At 46.9% G+C, this 23,885-nt stretch overlaps 1 protein-coding gene across 2 annotated transcripts; it reads left to right on the top strand.

The window, feature by feature from the left end:
- The first annotated feature begins 1,893 nt into the window (after positions 1–1,893).
- STMN4 (stathmin 4) lies at positions 1,894–22,642 on the top strand. 2 transcript variants are annotated; one of them, XM_016154300.2, is made up of 7 exons: positions 1,894–2,061; positions 15,064–15,155; positions 16,247–16,342; positions 17,020–17,100; positions 17,505–17,713; positions 18,543–18,734; positions 21,686–22,642. In XM_016154300.2, exons 2-7 carry the CDS (start codon positions 15,143–15,145, stop codon positions 21,743–21,745), a joined length of 651 nt encoding a protein of 216 aa, XP_016009786.1. In that variant the 5' UTR covers positions 1,894–2,061; positions 15,064–15,142; the 3' UTR covers positions 21,746–22,642. The 2 variants fall into 2 exon arrangements, with proteins under 2 accessions (XP_016009786.1, XP_016009787.1); XM_016154301.2 differs by lacking the exon at positions 17,020–17,100 and having other exon boundaries at positions 1,904–2,061.
- Positions 22,643–23,885: the final 1,243 nt, after the last annotated feature.

Here is a 23,885-nt window from a genome sequence, read left to right as displayed (position 1 = left end):
GGTCTCTGTTGTCTCCCCACGTTGAGAAACGATTCTGACATCCTTAAACACGCCTGATGGCCTCTCAAATGGGCCAGCTCAGGACCCAAGGGGCCTGGGTTAGTGGTATGTGGCAGGCATGATGGCATGTTGTTCAACAGAAACCGGTTTCGTCCTCTGTCCTTGCAGTGCTGCTGGGGGATGATGGGAGAGCCCCAGCGTGGGTGAGCTTTGAAACCTCCGAAGGCTGTTGCGGTCATATATTATTCTGGCTACCCCTGAGTGTGGTTGGTCAGAGGGGGCAGCCCAACGGGTACTCCTCCGCCTAATGTGAAGTGGGGGGTTTCGAGATACACGTCCACATGAGACACAGGGTACCAGGTAGTGAGATACCAACCAGTGGGTCCCAGCTGTGGGGTGCAGGCCAGGGTCAGTGCCAGGGCCTGAGAACCTGCTGCCTTCTCAGCCGCCTGCAGAGTGACCGTATGACACTTCTTACACATGTACAAACTGTGGTGTGCAAATGCTCATTGCTGTTCTTGTAGTTTAAAAAACATAATTTAAAAGCATAGGCTGAATTCACGGTGACTTTTTGTCATGTGTGAAGAGGGTGAGGCCATGAAATTCTGACACAAGCTACGCCGTGGATGGAACTTGAGGACACTATGCTAAGTGAGATAGGAGATAAAGCAGAAACGAAAAGACAAATCGCATATGATTCCACTTACATGAGGTAATGAATTTGTTAGAACAGGCAAATTCATTGAGACAAAAAGTAGATTAGAGGTTGGGGGTGTGCGGGGAGGGTGAATGGGGAGTTAGTATTTAATGGGTACAGAGTCATAATTGGAAAGACTAAAAAGTTCTAGAGACAGATGATGGTGACAGTCGCACAACATCGTGAATGTATTTAATGCCACCGAACTGTACATTTAAAAATAGTAAAAATGGCAAATTTTGTGTTATGTATATTTTACTACAATAAAAAAATCCTCCTCCTGAAAAGAAGAGCGTGAGGCAAGGTTGGGGGCGGAGCGGCCGCGGGAACGCAGGTGGAGGCTGCCCGCTGCCCTGGAAGCCCTCGCAGGGAGAAGCGTTCTGGAGAAGCGGGCTCGCTCCACAGGCTGTCTGTCTCCCCTACAGCTGCCTCGCCCCGCCACCTCCGGCTGCCTGGCTGAGCGTAAGCAGTTTGAGAAGGTTATGTCAGGGGCTCCCTGCCCCAACTCCCGGAGGGAACTAAAAAATCCTTTGGATGACCCATCGCCTCCCCTCAAGATCCCACCTCCTTTAGGAATCTCTGGGATAGTGATGACCCTCAGCTTCCCTCACAATCTTCCTTCCTCTGGAAGGCCCAGGGGGCCTGGCTGGGCTGTGAGGACCCACCAGTGCCGGTCAAATAGCCACAGCACAGGTGCAGCCAACATCACAGTGAGGTGGTGAGAGGGAAGCCCTGCCCTCCTGGACCCCTGTGCTGCCCCCTCCCCAGCTCCAGAGCCTGGAGGGTCTGCAGCCCCTCCTTGCCTTGTGAGTCACTGTTCAAACCCACCAGCCCTTCTGACAGCGCTGGAAACAGCCAACAAGCCCTCCAGGAAGCTATTTTTAGGGTTCATCTGTGCATTCTGATTTCTCCTCTGGATTCCATATTCTCCCACCCCCAGATTCGAAAGAGCTAAAGATTTTGGAAATCATTCATCATTCCCCCTCTCCAGGTGCTCTCTCACTGGGTGGCTTAGCTTGCAAGCTGTGCCTTCACCCCCACCTTCCCGTACCCACTCCCTCTTTCTTTCTTCATCCCCACCCTCACCCTCCGGTTCCCCAGCTCCACAGGCAGTATGGAAAGCAAGCTATTTGTCTGACATCATCTTCCACTCTCTGGCCTGCTAAGAGTTACTCACTCAGGCAATCCCTGCTCCACCAGAGGAGACCGTCCAATTGCCAAGCAACCCACTGTTGGCCAATCACAGAGCTCGGAGGTGATGTCATGGCAAGAGCTGAGCTGTGGTGCTGATGTGGAGAGAAGCCCAGGGTACCACTAATTGAGGGAGTGAGGAAGGGAGCAGCTCGCTTCTAACTGGACTGCAGGTAAGTAGAAATGAAATGCAAATTATTTGAGGCTTTTTAGACAAAGAATAAAAAAGACCCAGTGGCCCCAGAGAGGGGAAACAGCAGGGGTCTGGTATCTACTGTGCTGCCTTTTGGCTTTACTTAATCAATTAAACTTTGTCAAATCCTGGAAGAAATGGTGTGAGGAGAAAAGAATGGCTCGACAGAGAGGTGAGGATGGGCTACAGATGGTCCTTCTATGCCAGAGCTCAGGAGAGAGAAGACTGGCCAGAATTGCCTGGGTCAGATGTGCATGGGTTTTTTTTTCCTGGATAAAAAATGTTTTGTTGCTAAGGGAGAAAGGTTTTGTTCAGAGTCCGGAGCTGGCTCCGAACCCTGACCCCTTTCAGCTAGAAGCTGCCCCGTGTGTTTTACATTTCCTTTCTCAGCCCATTTTCCTCCTCTCCCTTTCCCATTGTAGCATCCTTTTCTTGCTCTTCTGTCTGCACTGGGTTACTCTTTTCTCTTAGTTCTAAGGATACAATGAGATCACTACCTCCTCTTCGCCCCGCCCTGCACTGAGGTCGACCTGATCCTACCTGGGCAGGGTGGCTGGCTGCAAAGCTGCAACTGCCACACCCTGGTCCCTGCCTATGGCTGAGCCAGGCGCCTCCTAGCTCAGCCCACCATCCTCGCCTGGAGTTTAGGCACTGTCCTCTTCTCCTGCGGGACCTAGGATTTGATGTCCAGCGGCCAGCTCTGTCCCCACATGGTGGTGCTGTCTTTGTTTTATTCCTCCCAGGAAGACACAGGCAGGTGTGGAGGAGTCCCATTGTCCTGAAAAGGGGCAGGTCTTCAGAACCCCTTGGGGCAGGGGGAACTCAGAAATATCAGGCAGCCCATGTTCAAACACTGTGGCAGAGTTACCCCATGTGTCAAGACCAAGAGCACAGCAGGAGGGACAGCGGCCATGGTGGCCTGCTGGAGCCCTGCAGGGCAGCTGGCAGGTGGAGAAGGAAGGTGGGGGAATCTGCCTTCACTGCGGCTGAGGCCCCCTCTAGGGGGAGGCAACCCCTCCCACAGGCGGCGAGTCAGGGTGCTGGTGCTGGGGGAATGAGATCATCTGTCAGATGAGGAAATAATCACAGTGTCAGACGAGCAGCAGCGAGGAGGCAGAGGGGAAAGGAAAGGTCTGCTCAGGGGAGCTCGCGTGTCTCAGAGGCCCTCTAGGACCAACCAAACCCCGCCCCCCCCTCGGTTCTCCCCAAACTCCCACCTTGCTTTCTGGAACCATGCCTTCACCCTTCCTTGGAGCTCACTTATCACTGGCAGTGCCTGAGCACCTATCTGCGGGGCCCGGCCTTTTTGGGACAGGTTTGGAGTGGGTGAGGATCTTTAATGGCTAGATGGATCCACCATAGAGCATTGTAGGCAGTGAGTTCCCTATCGAGGAAGGCATTCAAGCAGGAGTTGGATGACTGCAGAGCAGTGGCGATAGAGGTTTTTGCATTGTGTTGGAGACTGGTCTAGATTATGTCTTTCAAACTGCAGATTGAGACCCATAAGTGGATTGTGAAATCAACTTATGAATTGTAACAGGTTTTTTTTTTTAATAAGATGGCATACAATAGTGTAGAAAAAAAGTCAGAACATATTCCATTTAGTAGAGTAAATAATGTTTCCTATTTCATTTTTGTTATATATTTTCAGTTATATATTTATGTGTATATTTCAGTTATGTGTATATTCATGTGTATGTCTGTATGTGTGTATGTATCAGTGACTACGTATGTATGCATCTGTGTGTGTATATATCAGTATCATTCGATTCATACAGAATTATTATATAAAATGTAATTCTTTATTGTGGGTCCCAGTAAGAAAAAGGTTTGAGTTTTGAAACACTGGGCTAAGAAAACTCTAATTCTTTTTTTCTAACTATCAGACTTATCTATATAAGCCTATGGATAACTCTTACTAGACTGTGGGCTTCTTTTTTTCATTTAAAATTTTTTAATTTTGGCAAAAAACATGTAACATGAAATTTATCATTTTAACTATTTTTAAGTGTGCAGTTCAGTAGTATTAAGTACGCTCACAGTGTTGTACAACTGTAGCCGTCACCCGTCTCCAGAACTTTTTCATCTTTTCAAATTAAAACTCTGTACCCATTAAACAACAAATCCCCATTCTCTCCTCCCCCAAGCCCTGGCTGCTACCGCTCTGTTTCTGTCTCTATGAATTTGACACATACATGGAATCCTACAGTATTTGTCCTTTTGTGACTGGCTTATCTTAGCATAGTGGCCTCGACTTTCATCCGTGTTGTAGACTCTGAACTTCTTGCAAGGAAAACTGTCTTGTTCATATGTGTTCCAATCCAGGCACCAGATAAGTGCCCCAAATACAAGTATTGTCTCAAATGGAAAACTACATCTCTTTAGGGAGATACTTGTTCTAAAGAACCCATCAAAGATAAATAAATCTGGTCTCCTGAGCAGACTGCTGAGCAGACACACTATTGATGGGTGGGGGTGGGGGTGGGGGTGGGTAATAGGAGTGTCTTGCATTTTTTGTTTAATATCTAGATTTCATATAGCTCTATAAAAAAAAAAAAAATCCAAGAGCCAAGCGAGGTTGGCTGCCCTCTCTCATTCAGTCAGGCCATCTTAACCACATTTGCCCTACGGGACAGAAGTGGGCCGGCTTATAAGTTTTAAAATAGAGCAGCAAAGATTGATGAACTGAGATCCAGAGAGTAAGGCAGTGGTACAGGAATGAAGGACAGAGGGGAGAGAGAGAGAGAGAGAGAGAGAGAGAGAGAGAGAGAGAGAGAGGGAGAGAGGGAGAGGGAGGAAGGGAGAGATAGGAAATAGTGTGTACCTTAACCCAACCACATAGAAAACAAAAATGGGAAAATTCAGATCTTTTATGTTTCCGATTTTAAATAATTGGATATTTAAAAAAAATCAAGATCATAAGCAAAGAAAGGCTTAATTTTTCCTGAACCCCTAAGATCCTCTCCCTAGACCCTCTTGATATTTTTATATTATTTCCAACTTACCTGGAGATTTTCATTTGGAGATACAGAATTCCCAGAGATTTTGAAGTCATGGGTGAGTTGAAATGAGACTTTTTTGTGTGTTAAGGGAGATAGAAATTTTGGGGAAAATTATGTATAAAATATGCAAAATATAATTTATAATGCCTTACAGGGAAGCAAACTCTCTCCTTCTCTCTCTGTCTCTCTGTCTCTCTCTCTCTTTTCCTGGGAAATAAACATCATGTTAGTGTGCTTATTAAATTAGAATTTGCTGTATTTAGAGATGTGATAGCCTGGAAATGTTACTTTTTCTGTTTTACTTTGGGGAGGAGTAAAAACCAAAAAAAAAAAAATCTTTCTTGCCATTTGAAAAAGCACTTTTTCAAGGTTTTGCAATTTTAAGCCCACTCGGAAGATAGAAAGACACACAGATGTAGGTGTGTTATCCCCTTCCCCATACTTTCCTCCCCTTCCCCACCAAAGCTCACTGGTCACGTCCAGCAATTAAAACAGAGAGCTGTGTGTCCACCCGGTTAGGGCTCTGCTGTCAGAGGTAGGTGGTGGGAGGCAGGAGGACAGAACAGATCAGAAGGAGCAGGAGTCTGGGGTGGTTGGCCTAATTTATGACAGGACACAGGCAACCCGGGAGTTCAGAGAACAAACCAGGGAATGTGAATCCAGAAAAAGGATCTAAGCACAGATTCTAAGGTGAAAGGTCCAGTGGGGAGGGGGGTGGGCAGAGCACAGAGTTCCAATGAATAATCTGGGTTGTCAGTGCCCAGAAATCTAGACCAGGTAGGAAGCCAGGCTCAAAATGAGTACAATAGTCCACCCTTATCCGCGATTTCGCTTTCCGCGGTTTTAGTTAATCTCAGTCAACAGTAATATGAAAATATTAAACGGAAAATTTCAGAAATAAACGATTCATAAGGTTTAACTTTTGTGCCATTATGAGTAGCATGACGAAACCTCACGCCCTCCAGCTCGGTCCCTCCCAGGATGTGGATCATCCCTTTGTCCAGAGTCTCCACATTGTATTTGCTTCCCACTCACTGGTCACTTAGTAGCCTTCTCAGTTATCAGATCTACTGTCACAGCATCTCAGTGCTGGTGTTCAAGTAACCCTTATTTTACTTAATAATAGCACAGAGTGTAAGGCAAGAGTAGTGATGTTGGAAATTTGGATATGCCAAAGAGAAGGCAAAAAGTGCTTTCTTTAAGGGAAAAGATATGTATGTATATGAAAAAAATATAGTATACAGTTTTTGATGCTATCCACAGTTTCAGGCATTACCTAGGGGTCTTAGGACCTATTCCCTGGGTTAAGAGAGGACCATGGTATATGGGAACAGGTGGATAGTCTCTGCCTGCTGGCAGCACAAACACAGTTTGGCTACTGATAATGGGAGAGGTCTGTCTTCTGCACCTACCACAAGACCAGAATGTAAGGACTCACCAAGTATTCCGTGAGTCCTTCCTGGAAAATAATTAATCCAGAAGTAGTCTAGCTAATACTTTTTTGAAAAAAAAAATTTTTTTTTAAATCAAATTAGAGAATTCAAGTACAAAGAGGATATTGATAATGGTTGTAAAAAAACCACTAGAATTTAAAGATATTGTCTAATTATAATCAACACATTTATAAAGTTGAATGCAATTGTCAAATAACTTGAAGCTAGAGAATATGTCTGTTAAATTCATCATTGTATTCCTTCCTAGTACCTCACGTAATGCATACAGTAGGTTCTCCATAGATATTTGTGGAATAAAATGTAAGAAAGAAATCAATAATCGTAATTTAGAACTAAAAATCTAGATAATTCTGACAGAACCAGGTTTGTAGTGAAAGGAAGGAAAAGTATGCTAAATCTGTTTTATTCTTAATGTAATGAAATATAGGTCTAAATGATTTTAACTTAAAGATAAAATCAAAATGTAAAACTTACAAAGCATTGGAGAAGAATGAAAGAGCAGAGAAAACAAGAGTATTACTGCAAAAGATAAGAGTTTCCCTTTAGTGCCGCTGAATGCCAGCCCGAACACTGGCTTCGTTGACTCCTGCTTGAATCTTGGGAAAGGCAGTGGACAGCTCAGGTGCTCTGTCTCCTCCTGTGAAAATTGGTGGGAAATGTAAATGCTAGACACCTCCGTGGCTCCTCCCACCTGTAGACAGAACGCTTGACTTCTGAAAATGTCTACAGATGCTATTGTTTGTGCTCCGCTGATATGAAAGTGATTTAATTTATTATACTCGGTAGGTTGTGTGTGTGTGCGTGCATTATAACAGATGTTGTCTGAGGCAACATCTGACAGAAAGAAGAGCTTAATGGTGAGGATTTTAAGCACTGAGGCCACCCATAGTGGAGAGGCAGATTTGGGGCAGATTTGGGGCAGACGAGCCCGCATGCCCCCTTCAACCACTCACCTGAGGATCGTTTGTCCTGCTTCCACTTATGCTTGGCCCTGGGTTTGGGAAGTACCATGGGATTTTACTGGGAGCAGCTTTGGCTTTGATGTAAGAAGACTTGGATTCCAATCCATTTCATCACTTTTTCCTCGTATGACTTTGGGCAAATCCAGTCACTTACCCTAACTGACCATTTGTAGAATAGGTATAATATCCATTTCATAGGATTTTAGAATAAAATGATAAAATATATCTATCCAAATTATAAGTAATAGACATAAAAACGCTAGAAGGAAATGCTAATAGCAAAAAGTAACAAGATGACAGGAATTTCTTTTCTTTTTTTTCTGTTACATTGATGTCCTGAAATATGATGTTACTAGTTTGTGATTAAAACATTACACATAAAAGGCATATATCTATATATACATGTGAAAGTGCCTGGTAAACTATAAAGCACTACGAGATACTCCAACTATTGCAACTAGGAGTAAGATTACACAGGCTTGTTTCATGCGCTCATGTTTCCAAGTGCTTTGACCCTAAAACTTCACATGGTATTTGGGTCACAATGCCTTGCACTCCATCCAGGGACCTTGAATGAAAGTCTGTGTTCCTGAACTTTACTTCCAATATATTGAATCTTCTGTATATATTGAATTAAAATTAAACAGTAGCCCAGAAAGTGCCATTACCGTAGATTATTTGGGGCTGTCAGTTTTCCAGGCTTAAATTTCTTTTTCTGGCTTGCCTTTCGACATAAACATAAAGCCCAGAACTCTGCATTTGCCAACAGGTGACACCACCTTATTGCATAGAAGCACAACCAAAGCTGTGTTTCTAAGCCTGTTAGGTGCTGGCTGCGGTTGCTCTTGACCATGGCTTCCACCATTGCTTTCTCTTGAAGCAAACCTGAAGGGGGTGATTAAACAAGCGCCAGTCCCCAGAGTCAGTTAACTGCACACTATCTGCCTTGCCCCGTCTCCCTCCCTGTGTCTCACGGGCCCTCCGTGGCATGTACTCTCACAACCTCTCCTCTCCCTTAATAACAAGGGCCATAGGGCTGCCAAGAACCGCAGGAGGCCTACGGAGCACCTGCAAAACTTGCAAAACTTCCAGGGGCTCCAAATTCTACCTAGGGGACCGCTTTCACATTTTCATCATCAAAAACCCCTATGGTTATTTTAGGACTTGGCCAGGGCTTGGCACAAAGCTAAATATTCAATAAATATTGTGGAAAGAATGAAAACCACATTCATGAAAAAATAATGTATCTCTTTTTTAAAACCAAAATAGGATATATGGCTCCTGGTGAGAACGTTCTGATTGGCATGAAATACCCAGGGCTACTGTACAGAGATGATATGATTCTATGACATTTAAGTAGCTCATGCAGCTTATTTCAGGTAACATATAACTTCAACAGGACTATGAAAAAGACTGATAATTGGCCCGGATCTAAAGAGCCTCCTTCCTGTACTGCTTGTGGTCAGAGGACCTGGGTCCAAATTCACTGCTTCCATGCCCTGATTCTGTGCAAACTTCCTATACTATCTCTGAACACTATTGCCAAGGACAAATCTATTCAAACCATTTAGATTTGCATTAGCTTCTTATCTCTCAAAAATAGTCCACACGGGATTTCAAACATCCTGTTGGCATTATCTAGGCATTTCTTGCAGTGACAAATAAAATGCTTACTTGTTCAGGCAGTCAGAGGTGCCTCAGGAAGTCAGGTGTGCACCCAATCAATGGCCACTTGGCATCTGAGAACCGGCTGCTCTTCTCTGTCAGCTTCCGGTCATTGACTACATTACAGAAAGCCTGGAGTGCGGGTCATCATCTCTGGTGACGTAAATAAGTCAGTCTGCTGTGCTGTCCCTTCCGCACCCCCATCTTTTCGTTGTCGATCTGTTGGCACCTGGGCTGTTCCCTTGCATCCTGGTGTGTGGGAGAGGGAAGGGATCAGTAGGAAAGGGAGAGCACTGGCACTGGAATCCAGAGGCTTGGGCTCCGGTCTCATCTCTACCACCAACTCAAGGTGACCTCAGGATCTTTGGTCCCTATGGAGGAGGGTATTGGCATTTTGGAAGAGACAGTTGTTGGCTGTATATGGTTGTTGTATGCAATGCGAGATGCTTAGCCACTTGGTCCCCTAAATGCCTATAGTGCCCCAGTCTGGTGACCATCAGAAAGTCCCACGCATTTCCTGGGAGCGAGGCTGCCCATATTTGAGAACCACTGGCTAGCGATGGCCAGGTCTCCCCATCTCTGACATTCCGATGTTCTAGGGGAAACTGGGGGATCCATGAAGTCCCTCTTCAGTCAATAGCCTTGATTCTAAACCTTCACTATCAGCCAACCTCACCCCCAGTAAAACTACTCCTGTGTCTTATCTCCTGATGGCCCAGATCTCTGCTTGGTGGGGCTATTGATACCTAATTAATTTGACCAATTATGTTAATTGATTAGGAAAAATGAAAAATGTGCAATTACTTGCTTTTCCATATACAGACTCTTAGATGCCGGCGCTGGGAGAAATGTATGGATTAGTTTGCAAACAGGAAAACAATGCTGAGTGAGTCGCCAACGGTCCAGGGTGTAACTCATCCTAGTCCAGTTCTCATCACTTTCTACCTAGTCTTGGCTGTCAGCCTTCCCTTCCTCACCTTTTTCTCAGCTCATACATGCAGCCCATCAGGTACCTTCTGTCCACCAATAAAACCTGTCACACACCTAGCACATAGTCAAATTCCAAGGCCAATGCAATATTAGAGGCAATGCAGAATCTAAATTGCATAATAACACCACCACATTCTCGCCTTTGTCATTCAAAGCTGAGTCCTCTCACCACCTGCAATACTGGGTCAATATCTGACAACTCAGGTGCTGGGTTGCCCAGCGAAACCTTGCCTCTTGTCCTTGTCTGGGCTCAAGCACTGGGCAGGAATCAGGAAACCACTGTCTTGAGCTCTAGCCCTGGTTCTGTAGTTATAGGCTGAGTGACTATGACACATCAGCCTTCAGTTGGGGGTTGAGGGGTGGGAGCCTTTGATTCTTGCTACCTTCTGCTGAATATGGTAGGTTTACAGATCTTCCTTAGGGGCTACTCAAAGCCCGAGACTGGCCTCTGCCTTAAAGGAAACACACCAAAAGCCTCTGGGAGGGCCAGAGGTTTGACTCAGAGTGGGTTTTGCTTTATTATGCTTCGATGTCTGATGCCCTCTCTAGAATTGCCTACTGATGGGCCTGACCTCCTGGCCTCCATTGTCTCTTAACCGTCATCCTGCCTCCTGGAATTCTGGGCATTCTGTTCTCGCTGACCTTGGGCAATAAAAGCCTTACTGCCCACTCTCTGGAAGTCCCAGAACAGGCTCAGTGGCATCATTCCGTTGCAGGTGTTGCAAGCATGACAACATGACTCAGAGTCAAAGGCTGTTTAACAGATTCCACAGCCCTGTGAGACACTTGTAGGGCCCAAGCCTCTAGGACTATTGCTGGTTTGAGGGCCTTACGGTTGATTGGACATGCCCAAGAGAATGGCCTGGGCAGTTGGTGCCTAAGATGGGAGAGCAGAGGCCTAAGAGCTTGCAGGACCTTTAGGCCATGGGTTAGCATAAACTAGACCCTCCAAGTAGTGTGTATTCAATCCTGGTCAAACCCCTATGACATCTTGGAGTTTTCACAGCCAGAATGCTTACTGGGGAGGCCATGTGACCGGCCCACTTAATGCTGATGTCACAGGTTAATTAAGGATAAAGTCAGACTCCCTTCTGTGGCTCCCACTAGCCAATGGCCTAAGGTTGCTTTGTGTTGCTAGGCCCTCCAGAAGAATGTTGGCCTCCCCTGCTCCCTTACTTCCTTTCTCAGAATGTTCCATGGGCAGCAACATTTTTGGGGTCTTGAGTGCAAGAGAAATGAGGTAACTATTGGCATGAGGATTTAAAATATCAGACTGGTACATGAGATAAGGTAAAAGAATCTAGGGTTTGAACTCTGGCTCTGTCACTTACTGAGTGTATTAGTTTCTTATGGCTGCTGTAACAAATTACCACAAACTTAAAACAACAGAAATACATCTTTTCCTAGTTCTAGTGTCCAGAAGTCCAAACACCAGGTGTCAGCAGGGCCATACCCCTTCCGAAAACTCTGACGGCTTCTGATGGCTTCAAGTATTCCTTGGCTTATAGCACTATTACTCCAATCTCTGCCTCCATCTTCCCATAGCCTTCTCTCTGTGTGTCTCTTCTCTGTATGTCTTTTATAAAGACACTTGTCATTAGATTTAGGTTTTATCTAGGTAATCTAGAATGATCTCATCTTGAGATCCTTAACTTAATTAAATCTGCAAAGATCTTTTCCAAACAAAGTTCCAAGTTGTAGGGAGTAGGACATGGATGTACCTTATCAGGGGACACCATTCACCCCGCTACACTGAGAGGCCTTGGAAATGTTGCTTAGCCTCTCTGAGCCTTAATCCCCACATCTACAAGACAAGATAGTAATTCCTGTATCACAGGGTATCATGAAAGTTTAAGTGAATGCATTTGTTGCACAGTAGATGATCTATAAATACACATTTTTAGTTATGCAGATTCCAATCCTGCGAAACTGAGTGCTCTCAGTTACAAATCCCTTGGCTACGCACACGTCTGCCCACCTCTGGGATGTCTCCTGTTCCCTGCCCTGGTCTTGCTTCTCTGTTTCTCTGACATGTGTTCTCTACCCGGTACCTCCTGCTCCTAAAACTTCTAGCATAATATCTTCCATATAACTGCGGAAAGCACTCATTACATATTTTAATTACATCATATCCTCAGGCTAGATTGGCTTTCCCTGAATTCCCAGGACCATAGAAAAACAAGCAGTTAGTATCAAGTCCCTCCACTGGCCACAGAGAAGAGTTTACAAGTCAGAAGACCTGAATCCTAGAGCCAGCTCTGCCATCAACTAGTTATGTGACCTTAGCCGAAAGTCCTAACTTGTCTGAGCCCCTCCATCTGGAAACGAGGCTGATGATACCTGTCTTGTTAGCCTACCCAGGTGTTGTATAAAGGTCACCTGGAATAATGTGGATAACATGGACTGTAAACTATAAAGTGTCCCATAGGTGTAGGGTCTTAATTATCCCTAGCTCAGGCTAAGGGGCATGGTCCCTAACTCCAGGTACCTGCTCCTACAGAAAAAGCTCAACTCTGTCCCCTTTTCTTTCTTAGAATGCCTTTCTTTGTCTCCCCCTCACCTACTTGGACCCCACTTCTGATCCATTATCTAGGTTAAAGCCTGAGACCACTCCCTCTCCTGGCACGGGCTCACTTACTCTGCTGATCACCTCAGCAACCAGCCTGGTAGTGAGCAGAGTTTGTGTCGAATGGAGCCCCATGACCAGGGATGTCTCGTCCAGACACTCAGTCTGCCTCCCTGCTCAGAGACTCACTGGTACTGTCAGGACCAGCTTGACTCCGAGGAGAGAGGCCAATTGTGCTGCATTGGGAGGGCTGTGGCAGGAGCCTCTGGCACTTCAGAGCCAGCTGACCTGGCTTCAGATTTCTGCTTTTTTACTTTCTGGCTGTGTGACCCTGAGCAAGCTACACAAACCCTCTGAGCTTCCGTTTCCTCATCTGTAAATTGAGACTATAGTCCTTACATGCAGGGCCAGTGAGGACCAGGGCAATGCTTCTGAAACAGACATGTGGTACCTGGTAACCACCCTGATGAAAAAGGCTAAAGGGAAGGAAACTAGCATTTATTAAGCTCCTCCTTTTTGCTGGATAAAGCACACATGCTCTTCTCATTTAATTTGTACAACTCTGGGGAAAGCAAGGTTAGGCATGTGAAGTGACTAGTGACAGCTAGTAAGAGAAATAGAGTCTGTATTTGACTCCACTCTGGTTGAGCCCTAAAGCCAGAGCCGAGCCCACTGCTTGCATCGTCCCTACTGCCTGTCCCAGCCAGTGTGGACCTGGTCCCCGGAGGGAAAACACCTCACTAAAGAGAAGCGGTTCTAAGTCAATCTCAGTTCCCTTTATCTCGTGAGGATGCAGGTAGGGAAGCTGTTGGCTCATGCCACCCACCGCTGGCACGGCGACCACCAAAAGCTAACTCTGTCAGTTAGGGTTCTCCAGAGAGACAGAACATCTATCATCTATCTATCTATCTATCTATCTATCTATCTATCTATCTATCTATCGAAATTCATTATGAGGGATGAGGGATTGACTCAGACCATTATGGAGGCCAAGAAAGCCCACGATCAGCATCTGCAAGCTGGGGCCCAGGAAAGCTGGTGGTCAGTCAGAAAGTGTGAGAACCAAGAGCTTCCACATCTGAGGGCGGGATAGGAGGGAGGTCCCCATTCAAGCAAAAAGAGCAAATTCACCTTTTCTCCACCTTTTTGTTATAATCAGGTCCTCGACAGAATGGAAGAACCCCACCTTCACTGCTGAGGGGGACCTTTACTCAGTCTATAGACTCAAACGTTAATTCCCTTCAGAGACACCCTCACAGACACACCCAGAAGTAGTGTTTACCAGCTATGCGGGTGTCCCTTAGCCAAGTCAAGCGACACAGAAGTAAACCATCACAGTGTCCAAGGATCAAGTGGCCCCATGATGGCCACTCACCTCTGGCTATTCTCACTCCATCAAATAGTAGCCTTCAGTAGAGCCCCGTCACCTACTGCCCCCCCCGACACTCTCCGATCTGCTACCTCCCTGCCTCTCCTGTTCACTGCCCCCTCCTCCTTCATACTTTCTGGTCCAGCATCAACCAGCTTGAGGTCCTCATAGACACTGAGCTTTCTCACCCCGCGCCTTGTAGGTGCTGCTCTTGGCAGAAAGCCCTCCCTGCTGTTGCCTGCTTAATTCCGACTCAGCATTTAAGAACCAGGCCAGGTGCTGCTAATGCCAGGGGACCCTCCCTGGCTCCCCAGGCCTCAGGCATGTTATAGAACCGTGTGTCTGCTCCCACAATAATCCCACACGCCGATTGCCATCTCTGTACTAACCACATTATAACGTTATTTTTAAATAATGTTTGTTCTTCTCATAGTCCGAGATCGTCTTAACTGGGTTCAGGGAGTACTTAGGACAGTATTTCTCAGGGGAAAGGGAGCGAGTGGGTCTCTGAAGAAGTATTTTGACAACCCTTGTCCAGTTCCCTGTCATTTATATCAGAATGGGCTGGGGCGGGGGGAATTCTGTGTGGGTGCAGGGAGAGATCCACAACACGGTTATTTTGTAGCCATCTCTCATGTAATTCTGTTTCAGGATTTTCTCTCACCCTAATCCTTGCTCTGGTGTAGGCCAGCGAGCCGTGCAGGGAGACAGACGGATCCAGGCAGTTTTGGGAAATCCATGTCTGCCTACTCACGGGGCTTGAGACTGGGAAGTCAATTATAAAACTCACATTAGTGTGCAGAAACCGAACTTGATTGGAGTGCTGGTTGGTGTTTGGGAAAGAGAGAGTTGGTGTGGAGGGAGCCTGGAGATGGGAGCAGATGAGGCGCCTCCTGGGGGTCCCTCCCCACTTGTATAAAAAACCTTCCTCGTGGGAATAACCTGTCAGTGGTGAAATACTCTCTTTTTCTCAGATTTGTGACAACCTTCTGAGCTGGTGACAGACTTATCCTGTGACTTTTCGTTGGATTCAGATCTCACATTCAAGAAAACATGACCCTTGCTGGTAGGTACAAAACCGTTTATATGGTAGGCACACCGAAGCACAGGGTATTTCTGTATACGGATATATGTATCTACACAGAAAAAGATAAAAGACTGACAAGAATTACACCCAAGAGTTAAAAAGCGTCTATCTCTACACAACGGATGGGATCACAGCTGAGCTTTTTATTTCTTTTGGCTCATCTCTGTGTGTTTTAGAAAGTTTTTACAATGCACATGGATTAGTTTTGCAGTTAATTATGTTTTCAACTTATAAAAGGAAACGAGGAAGAGAGTGCCCGGACATCGCACTGGGCATTAGCCGAGAGAGCCTGAGGGAGCCTGGGCCCTAAAAAAGGCGCGCTGGCTCCAAGGCGGTGTGTGTGGGGGAGGAGGGAACGTGGCAGGGGCAGGGTGCCAATGCCAAGGTGGGGTGGGCTGGATGTGAACGCCTCGGCTCTGAGGTATGACCTTCTGTTTTTCAAATCCTCCCCAGACACAGAGGGACTAGACAGTGGCGGGTGCCGCGCTAGCCCTCATGGACGGCAGCCCCTCTGGCCCTGAGCGCCACACTGGGACGGTCAGGGAAGGCTCACAGCCTGACCTCGCCGCCCAGTGAGGGGCAAGGCCGGACGGATGGGGGGAGCTTCTCTAGCCTTCAGGGAAGCCCTGCCAAGTACTTTGAATAAAGTGGAATGTGGATTTCCTGCATGCGGGGGCAAACGAAATGGAAAACTATAGGCAAGTGTGGGGAGACAGCCAGGGCCAAGCTTCCAGGCCGGGCAAAGGCACGGTGCTTGGGGTCTTGGCCTGAGGGCGTTTTGTATTTGGTACTGCGAAGGAAGGTGAAATGCTAGGGAAGAGATAGGGTCGCCTGTGTGCTCTGGAAGGCTTAGGTTCTAGCAGGTGGACAGAAGTGGGTCTGAATACCACACAGCAATCCTAAAGAGGGCTGACGAGGGTGAAGAGGGTTGGGTCCCCAGCCAAGGCGTGGGTCTGGGTGCCTCTGTTGAGCCTGGGGCGCCCCAGCTGCTTTGGCACCCGGACTCATTGGGATGCTGGCTCAGAGACTAGGTGGAGGTGACCATCTTCATCTACTGGGTGTTTCTGCAGCCTACAAAGAGAAGATGAAGGAGCTCCCGCTGGTATCTCTGTTCTGCTCCTGTTTCCTGGCTGATCCTCTGAATAAGCCATCATATACATATGAAGGTAAGTGAGGGTTGCAGTTGGGAGAGTAGTGGGTGGAGGGTTCCTGCGGCTCGTGCCCATGAGTACAGCGCTCCCTACCCCAATATCCTGCACCTCTCCTCACATCACCCTTTCTTTCCCAGAGTCAGTAAATCACTGCAGCTGGGTCCGAGGGTCTAAGCACCATGTGAAGGCAGGCGTGGGGCTGGGCCTGGAGGTGTAGACGGCAATGAAAGTTCCTAGTCAGACCCTCTGCACAGTGCTCTTGATCTTAGCTTTTGTTCATTCACTTAACAAATGGGTGCTCTGGAGGATGCTGAGGCAAAGCAGAGATTGTGCCCTCAAGGAACAGCTAGACTAGAAGAGAAGCCAGGACGGGTGTAATCACTGGATGCCACGGTTGCCAAGTGTCCTCAGGGAAGTGTGGGTAATGCTCCGAGCTAGTCCAGAAGTGGGAAGAAGACTTCCGCCTGGGGCCACCCAGGGAAGCTCTGTGATAGCCATGCTGACAGGGCCACAGGACACCGCATCCCAGGATGCCAGCAGGGAGCCCTGAAAGGCCATGCCCCAACTGGGGGTGGTTGGGGCACAGGCAACCTCTTAATTTCCTAGGGGTTAAAAGGGAAGGATGGGTTTGGTCTGGAAATGAGAGACGGGGGTGCTCAAGTTACCTGAGATTGTTTTTTTCTGTTGTTTAGGCTGGTGTGGGAGACAGTGTAGGAGAAAAGATCAAAGCCAGCGGAAAGACAGTGCTGACTGGAGAGAAAGAAGAGAGCAGGGTAGGAGGGAGAGGGGGAGAGGTGTCAACAGGCTGAGCCATCAGATCAGTAGCGGGATGAGGAGTGGACGGGTGGTGGGTGGTGGGTGAATGCACTGTTGTTGGCCACCATAGATACCAATTTGAGCAAGAGCTCAGCTATGGGAGGAGCCTTCTGGCAAAAGCAAAAGCAGATACTATATCCATCTTTAGCAATCACAGATCCTGGGACCCTGAACTTGGAGCCTTAGACCTCACTGTGGCTACCAACCCCTCCAGCCCCAGCAGAGCCCAATTACCTTAGGTATCATGTTCAGGACAGATCCAGTGCCTTGGGGACCCTAGATCTCCCATGTATGCATGCATGCTTTATGGGTGCCCATGCAGTCTTCGGGGAGTGAGCAGTCCTGTTTCTGATCTCTGCAGCAGACACAGTGGACCTGAACTGGTGTGTAATTTCTGATATGGAAGTCATCGAGCTGAACAAATGCACCTCGGGCCAGTCCTTTGAAGTCATCCTGAAGCCGCCTTCCTTTGATGGGGTGCCCGAGTTCAATGCCTCCCTACCCAGACGGCGAGACCCATCACTGGAAGAGATACAGAAGAAACTAGAAGCAGCTGAGGAGCGAAGGAAGGCAAGTGCTGTCTTTTCTTCCTTCCATCTCAGCAGTGCGGGGAGAGAGCTGGAGAAGACAGGTGGTAGTCTGAACTGGGTCAGGTTACCACCAACCTACACATGTTTAAACAACATCTCCCATTTGCAGGGGAGAATGAGGCGCCAATGAGAGAAACAAAAAAGTAAAAGTCCCTGGTCTCTAGGAGCTTACAGTTTGGATAGGAGGGTCAGGCACTGCCTTACATACCTCTAAGAGGTGGCCTTATATACATAGTGACAAGAGTAAGACATAGACAAACACGAAAGATTTAAGGAAAGTCTAGACAATTAAGAAAGGGCTCCTTAATGAGGGAGGAGAAAGAAGGTCATGGTGTGGTATCTTTCCATTCTCCTCACGTCTCTACCATGTTTCCTATTGAATCTTTGTAGCCGACCTCTGATGCCATCTTTGTGTAAGCTTTTCTGTATCTTTCAAGTAGAAAATAATCTTCCTCCTTGAATCCCTATAGTACTTTCTCTTTTAAGGCATATGCCACATGCTAGTATGGGTTAGAGTTGTTTATGTACGTTTTAGCTGTACTAGACTTTTTTTCTTTTCTAAGTTGTTAGAATAGTACCTGGCACATAGAAATGGTCATTTAGAATTTTTGAATGAATAATGAATGAATCAATGATGGCAATGAGAAGAAGAGAGATGAGTGTATGATGGGAGAACCCAGGAAGTATCCTTGCTTCCTGCCAATGGACCAGGGACCCAGCTCATGGAGACATGTGTTCTGGGTGTGGAGATTTTAAGTCACGATGGTAAACATCTTCAAGGGTCTCTTTCTCCCATTATGCGTGCCTAGTACCAGGAAGCTGAGCTCCTGAAACACCTGGCAGAAAAGCGGGAACATGAGCGGGAGGTGATCCAAAAGGCCATTGAGGAAAACAACAACTTCATCAAGATGGCTAAGGAAAAACTGGCCCAGAAGATGGAATCCAATAAGGAGAACCGGGAAGCTCACCTTGCCGCCATGTTGGAACGGCTGCAAGAGAAGGTAAGTGGTCTTGGATCAGAGACCTCAGAGACTCCTAGGACACTCTCTTCCTTCTGTGGCAAGTATAACAGACCTCTATACCATTTCAGGGAACAAGCAACCTCAGGTGGGAATGGGGATATTTCTGTTAGGCTGGGTTCTTAATAAGTTCCAAAGGTTGGTTCGGGAAGTCATAGACAAGAAACACAAACTGAGCTTCGAAATTCCCTGGGGGACATGCTGCATAGCTACACAATTGATATTTCTCATCATCTTAGGAGATTAGATTTCTTATCATCTAGAGAAAACCTGGCTAATGCAAGGGAGAAGGCATAAAAAAGCAGTTGTGCACTCCTGGCTTCATCCTTGAATGGACTGATTCGATTCAATGAAAGATGCTGACTCAAGCTCTTGGCTCTAATCCAAGGGCACGATGAGCTGAGTGGCCCATTGAGCAAGAAATATGATTCTCTCCAAACCTCTTGATATAGACCTAGGGAGTCACAGGTCTTTCCAATATGCTGCCTTTTGTCAGTAAACCAAATGGTGTCACCTAAATATGAGAAACATGAGAGACTGGGGTTGGTCCCACATGTCAGCAGAATAACAACCTGTTCTGCTGAGAACATGCTGGCCTCGTTTCCTGAGTCTCAAGGCTGCCCCAGTTTCTCCTGCAGCTCCTGGGAGAGCTCCAGCTCTGTGTTTTATTTCCAGGAGCCGCCTGCTGCGCGGTGACTCCAGGGACCCGATCGGTGGCCTCGTCCCATGGTGAGCAGCGTGGTCCCCACTCCTTCCTGCCCATCCACCTAGAGTCTCAGGCCTTTCAAAACTGCTACTGGAAGGATCTGGTTTCTTTACAGATCTGAATGTTGCATAGGCCATGCAGCTGACCGGCATGGGGCAGCCCCTCCTCTCATGTACTCTATCCTTCCGGGGGCAGCAAGGCCTCCACCAAGCATCGCATAGAAAGGAAGTTATCTGGGTCTGATTTCAGGATTCCTCAGTTATTGAGAGATGGTTAGGAACAAATTCTTGCAGGAAAAATTATCTGGGATTGAAATAAGACTGGGTCACAGGCTCTCAGCCAAAACCTAGAAGAAATAAATAAGCCTAGAGTTATGATATGGCTGCAAAACACTTCAATTTGAAGGACTCCAAAACACTTAGATTTCATCATATTCCTAGTCTCACAACCAGTCTATGAGGTAAGCAGAAGTGTTGTCTTTATTTTACCAATTAGAAAACTATGTCAGAAAAGGTCAAATGACTTGCCCAGGGTCACATAGCCACTAAGTGATGGAACTGGGACTAGAACTCAGTCCTTTGGCCACAAGTCCAGGTGGCTCTTTCAAAACTTGTTTCAGGAAGACTAGCCCACAGTTGTCCTGCTGGGCGTTTGTCAGAGAAGTGGCCATTGGAGGTCAAGGAAACAGAGTCCAGAAACTCAGGGTTCTGTCCAGGGAGCTCACCTGGGCATGGTGATAGACTCTAAGGTGATGAGATTGGAAAGGCCCACATTCCGGGGTAATAGCTTTAGAGGTCAGGTAAGACTCAAAGAAGCAAAATGTCAGAGCAGACATTTGAGTGGGCATCTCTCCTCTGGGATCTTGACCTCTATTTACCCTTCCCCACCAGTGAAGGCAGGAGGTAGAAAAAGATAGATGTGTAGTGTTTGCCTTGCCCCAGGCCAGGGACACCTTCAACAAAGGCTTCTGTGTCAGTATTTGTGTAGGTCACTGACCACCTGCACTAGACTCACCTGGTGTAAGGTTTAACACTACAGATTCATGGACCTACCCAAGACCACTCACACAGGCTCTCTAGAGATGATGCCTAAAGACCCACCGTTTAACAAGCTTCCTAGGTCGTGCTGATGCATAGCAAGGCTGAGAGACACTGCTTTAGATGCACCGCTCCTCATACTTTTCCCAGGGCCCTGGAAAATTCTAGGGCCTCTCTAGGGACAGATTTATAATTTAAGGTATATCTTAGGAACCTGGACTACCTCAGTGGGCCTGCTTTGGGCTCATTTTTGACATCTGGATGTGATGATATTTGGATGGATGCCAGTGTGTGGCAGAGACATATTTAGTAAGCAACTACCATGTACAAAGCACCGTAGGAGGAACTGGGTGATATGAAGAAGAACAAAGCATGCTCCTCACCCATAAAGAAGTCACTCAATAGAGGACCTAGATATATGCACAGTGAATAAGTTGAAATGTAAGGCAGCCCATGATAAGCCCTAAAGGTGAACGCTTACAGACTTCTAAAGGGCCCATGCATAGCCCTCCCTTTAAAGACCAGAGAACTGAGCTCTGATCAGTGAAGTGAGTTGGTCAAGGTCACAGCTGACAATCCTTTGAAGTCTGACTCCAGCTTTTGGCTTGATGGTGCTGTGAAACAAAAGCGAGTTCTCTTAATTACTTGTAAGAAAGCTCACGTTTTGGTATCAGACAATATTTCCAAAAATTCTTCAGTCTATTATACTTTAAGAGCCCTCATCTTTCACCAGGGGGTTTAGATAACTCTCATAAGGAGATGGACAAAAAGTAAAAGCAGCAGTCAAGTTGTGTGTGTGTGTGTAGGGGACACCTGCAAGGAGGCCTGTCTGTTTCGCCTGTTCCTCTAGGAGGTGCACTGAGTGACTCCTTATATTAAGTCAAGCAGCATATTCAGTGCAAACTCCAGAATGGCGGGATGAGGGAGGGAGAGGCCAGTGGGCACTGGGGTCACTGTGAGGTGGGTCCTCCATGGGAGCTTGGCTCCAGTCAGTGAGTTCCCTGGGGCCAAACTAGCAGGTTCATTGACCCGCCTCCTGCCAGTCTCACCTGTCACCTTCTGCCCCTTCTCAGGACGCCTTGAGACCCTGCTCTTCACTTCTGGTGGTGGCCACTCTTTGAGTTCTCCTGTCCTTTGGCCTTCCTTTACCCCCGAGTGTGACCTGCCCTTTTTCCTCCCTTCCCTCCCAGGACAAACATGCTGAAGAGGTGCGGAAAAACAAGGAGCTGAAGGAAGAGGCCTCCAGGTAAAGCCCAGAGGCCAAAGAAGTTTCCAGAACAGCCGGACAGCTCCAGCGGCTCTGCAGTTCCCGAGGCAGCCTCGCCAGCCGTGGGCTGCTCTCCCAGCACTGGGGTTTGGGGGGAGGGGGGTGGCCAGGGGTGTTTCCTCTGCTTTTGGTGTTTGTACATGTAAAGAATTGACCAGTGAAGCCATCCTATTTGTTTCTGGGGAACAATGATGGGGTGGGAAAGGGGAAAAGAGAGAGATGGGGAGAGGGAAATGGAGAAGGACTCATGGACATGGCAGCCCTGCCCACCACAGACTCAGGTCAAGTCCTCGGCTTTTCTTCACTATCAGCGTCCAGACACCATGTTGAGAGAAGTTGAAAATATAGCAGTAGAAGTCTGAGTGAAAGGCAAAGTTCTGGGTGGGGCAGTGGCTGCGGGGTGGGGCTGGAGGAGCCCAGCAATGGGGTGGGGGTCCGGAGATGTTGCTTAAGCCCTGCAGCAGGTGGGATGAGGTCTGTGTGTGTGTGTGTGTGTGTGTGTGTGTGTGTGTGCACTAACCATTATCTTTTGATCATCATGACCAATGAAATGTTTACTCCAAGTCTCCAGTTCTTTATTTCCTGAATTGGTCCTTTGGAGGACTGATAGAATGTTATTAAATTGGTCGCACACCCACCAGAGGTCAGAAGCCCCTTTTATTCCTTAGTTTGACCATCAGAGCATCTGAGATGCTGGGCAAGGTGGGTTGAAACATGTCAGCCTCTGACATAACCAAAAAGCCTTCTTCTGTTTCTCTTTCTTTTGATGAACTTCCCCCTACTGGATTGAGCACACTGAATTGATGAGGAAAAAAAAAATACAATTTTCTTTTCTATGGGTTAACATTCCAGTATGGCCCCCAAGATGCACAGTAAGAAGGAAGTCCTCTTCACCTTGAAGGTGCGGGATGCCAAGTGGTCACAAAAAGAGAGGAAGGAAATAAAATAGTAGTGAAAAAGCAAAGGGGGTCATTTCAGACCCAGCAGGCACCTTATCCAGAACACCAACCATGGCTGGGAAAGGAGTCTCCCTCCTCCTCACCCCTGCAAATAGGAGTGGGGGTGGGGGGCACCTGCGTGGACCAGGTCCCAGGGCATCTCCCGCCCCATGCACTCTGTAGTTTTGTACAGCTTCATAAATAAACTGTTTGGTGTTGCTTTCCCTGACTCCGCCCCACCAGCCGTATTTCGATTTAGCTTCATTTTAGAGAGATAACAGGAGAGATCAAAGACGACGATCATGATGGTGGTGGTGATGATGATGATGATAGCAGCTAACACTTAGGCAGCACTTACTAGATAGATGCATGGCAATTTTCTGGACCTTTGAAAATCTTCACAACAACTCTATACAGTAGGTACTCTTATTAGCCCATTTTGCAGACAAGGAAACAGAGGTATAGAAAGGTTACATAACTTGCCCAGAGTCACACAGATAGTCAGCGGGAGAACAAGACTTCGGTTCCAGCGGCGTGCTCCCAGAGTGCAAGTTCTTAGCCGCTGCGCTGTGCTGCTTCTCGTCACTCCCAAACTGGGCTCTGAGCTCCGAGCTCCTAGGACAGTGTTTCTCAAACTGTGAGTTGTGACTTTTGCGTTGTAAAATCAACTTAGTAGGTGCCACCCAACTTTAATTCTTATAAAAAATGAAATAGGATAGAAAACAAATATCAAAGTGATCCCAGGTAATAATGGAAGTATTTTTTTAATGGAAATTGTGTTTCAATTTTATATTTGTGTATATGTGCTCTAGATCACAGCATAAAATTTATTTCTTACTGGAGGTTGCAATCAAAACCCTTTGGAAGTCACTGTCCTAGAATGAACGTGAAGACCAGAGCTATAGCCTCAGGGCTGATGGGAAGTGCTGTGCTTGAAAAAGTGAGAAGCCATGACCATGCCATAAAGAACTGTTTGCTTCTGAGTAAAAGGAGACACAAGGGTCCTCAAGGGTCTAGTCCCACAAATTTACCCCATCAACATCTCCATCTTCCCAATAGAATACCTACGATCTGGAGGATGGTCCATTCTCACCACTCTCTTTCAGCAAAATACACGTACTATTCATTCCCTGATAAACTACATTGATCCAAATCTCCATCCTTTGCACATGCAATTCCCTTGTT

This window comes from Rousettus aegyptiacus, unplaced genomic scaffold (assembly GCF_014176215.1).
Source record: "Rousettus aegyptiacus isolate mRouAeg1 unplaced genomic scaffold, mRouAeg1.p scaffold_m13_p_16, whole genome shotgun sequence".
In the NCBI taxonomy this organism is placed as follows: Eukaryota; Metazoa; Chordata; class Mammalia; order Chiroptera; family Pteropodidae; genus Rousettus; species Rousettus aegyptiacus.
The sequence above is the reverse complement of the archived record's forward strand: the minus strand, read 5'-3'. Positions and strand labels throughout refer to the sequence as shown.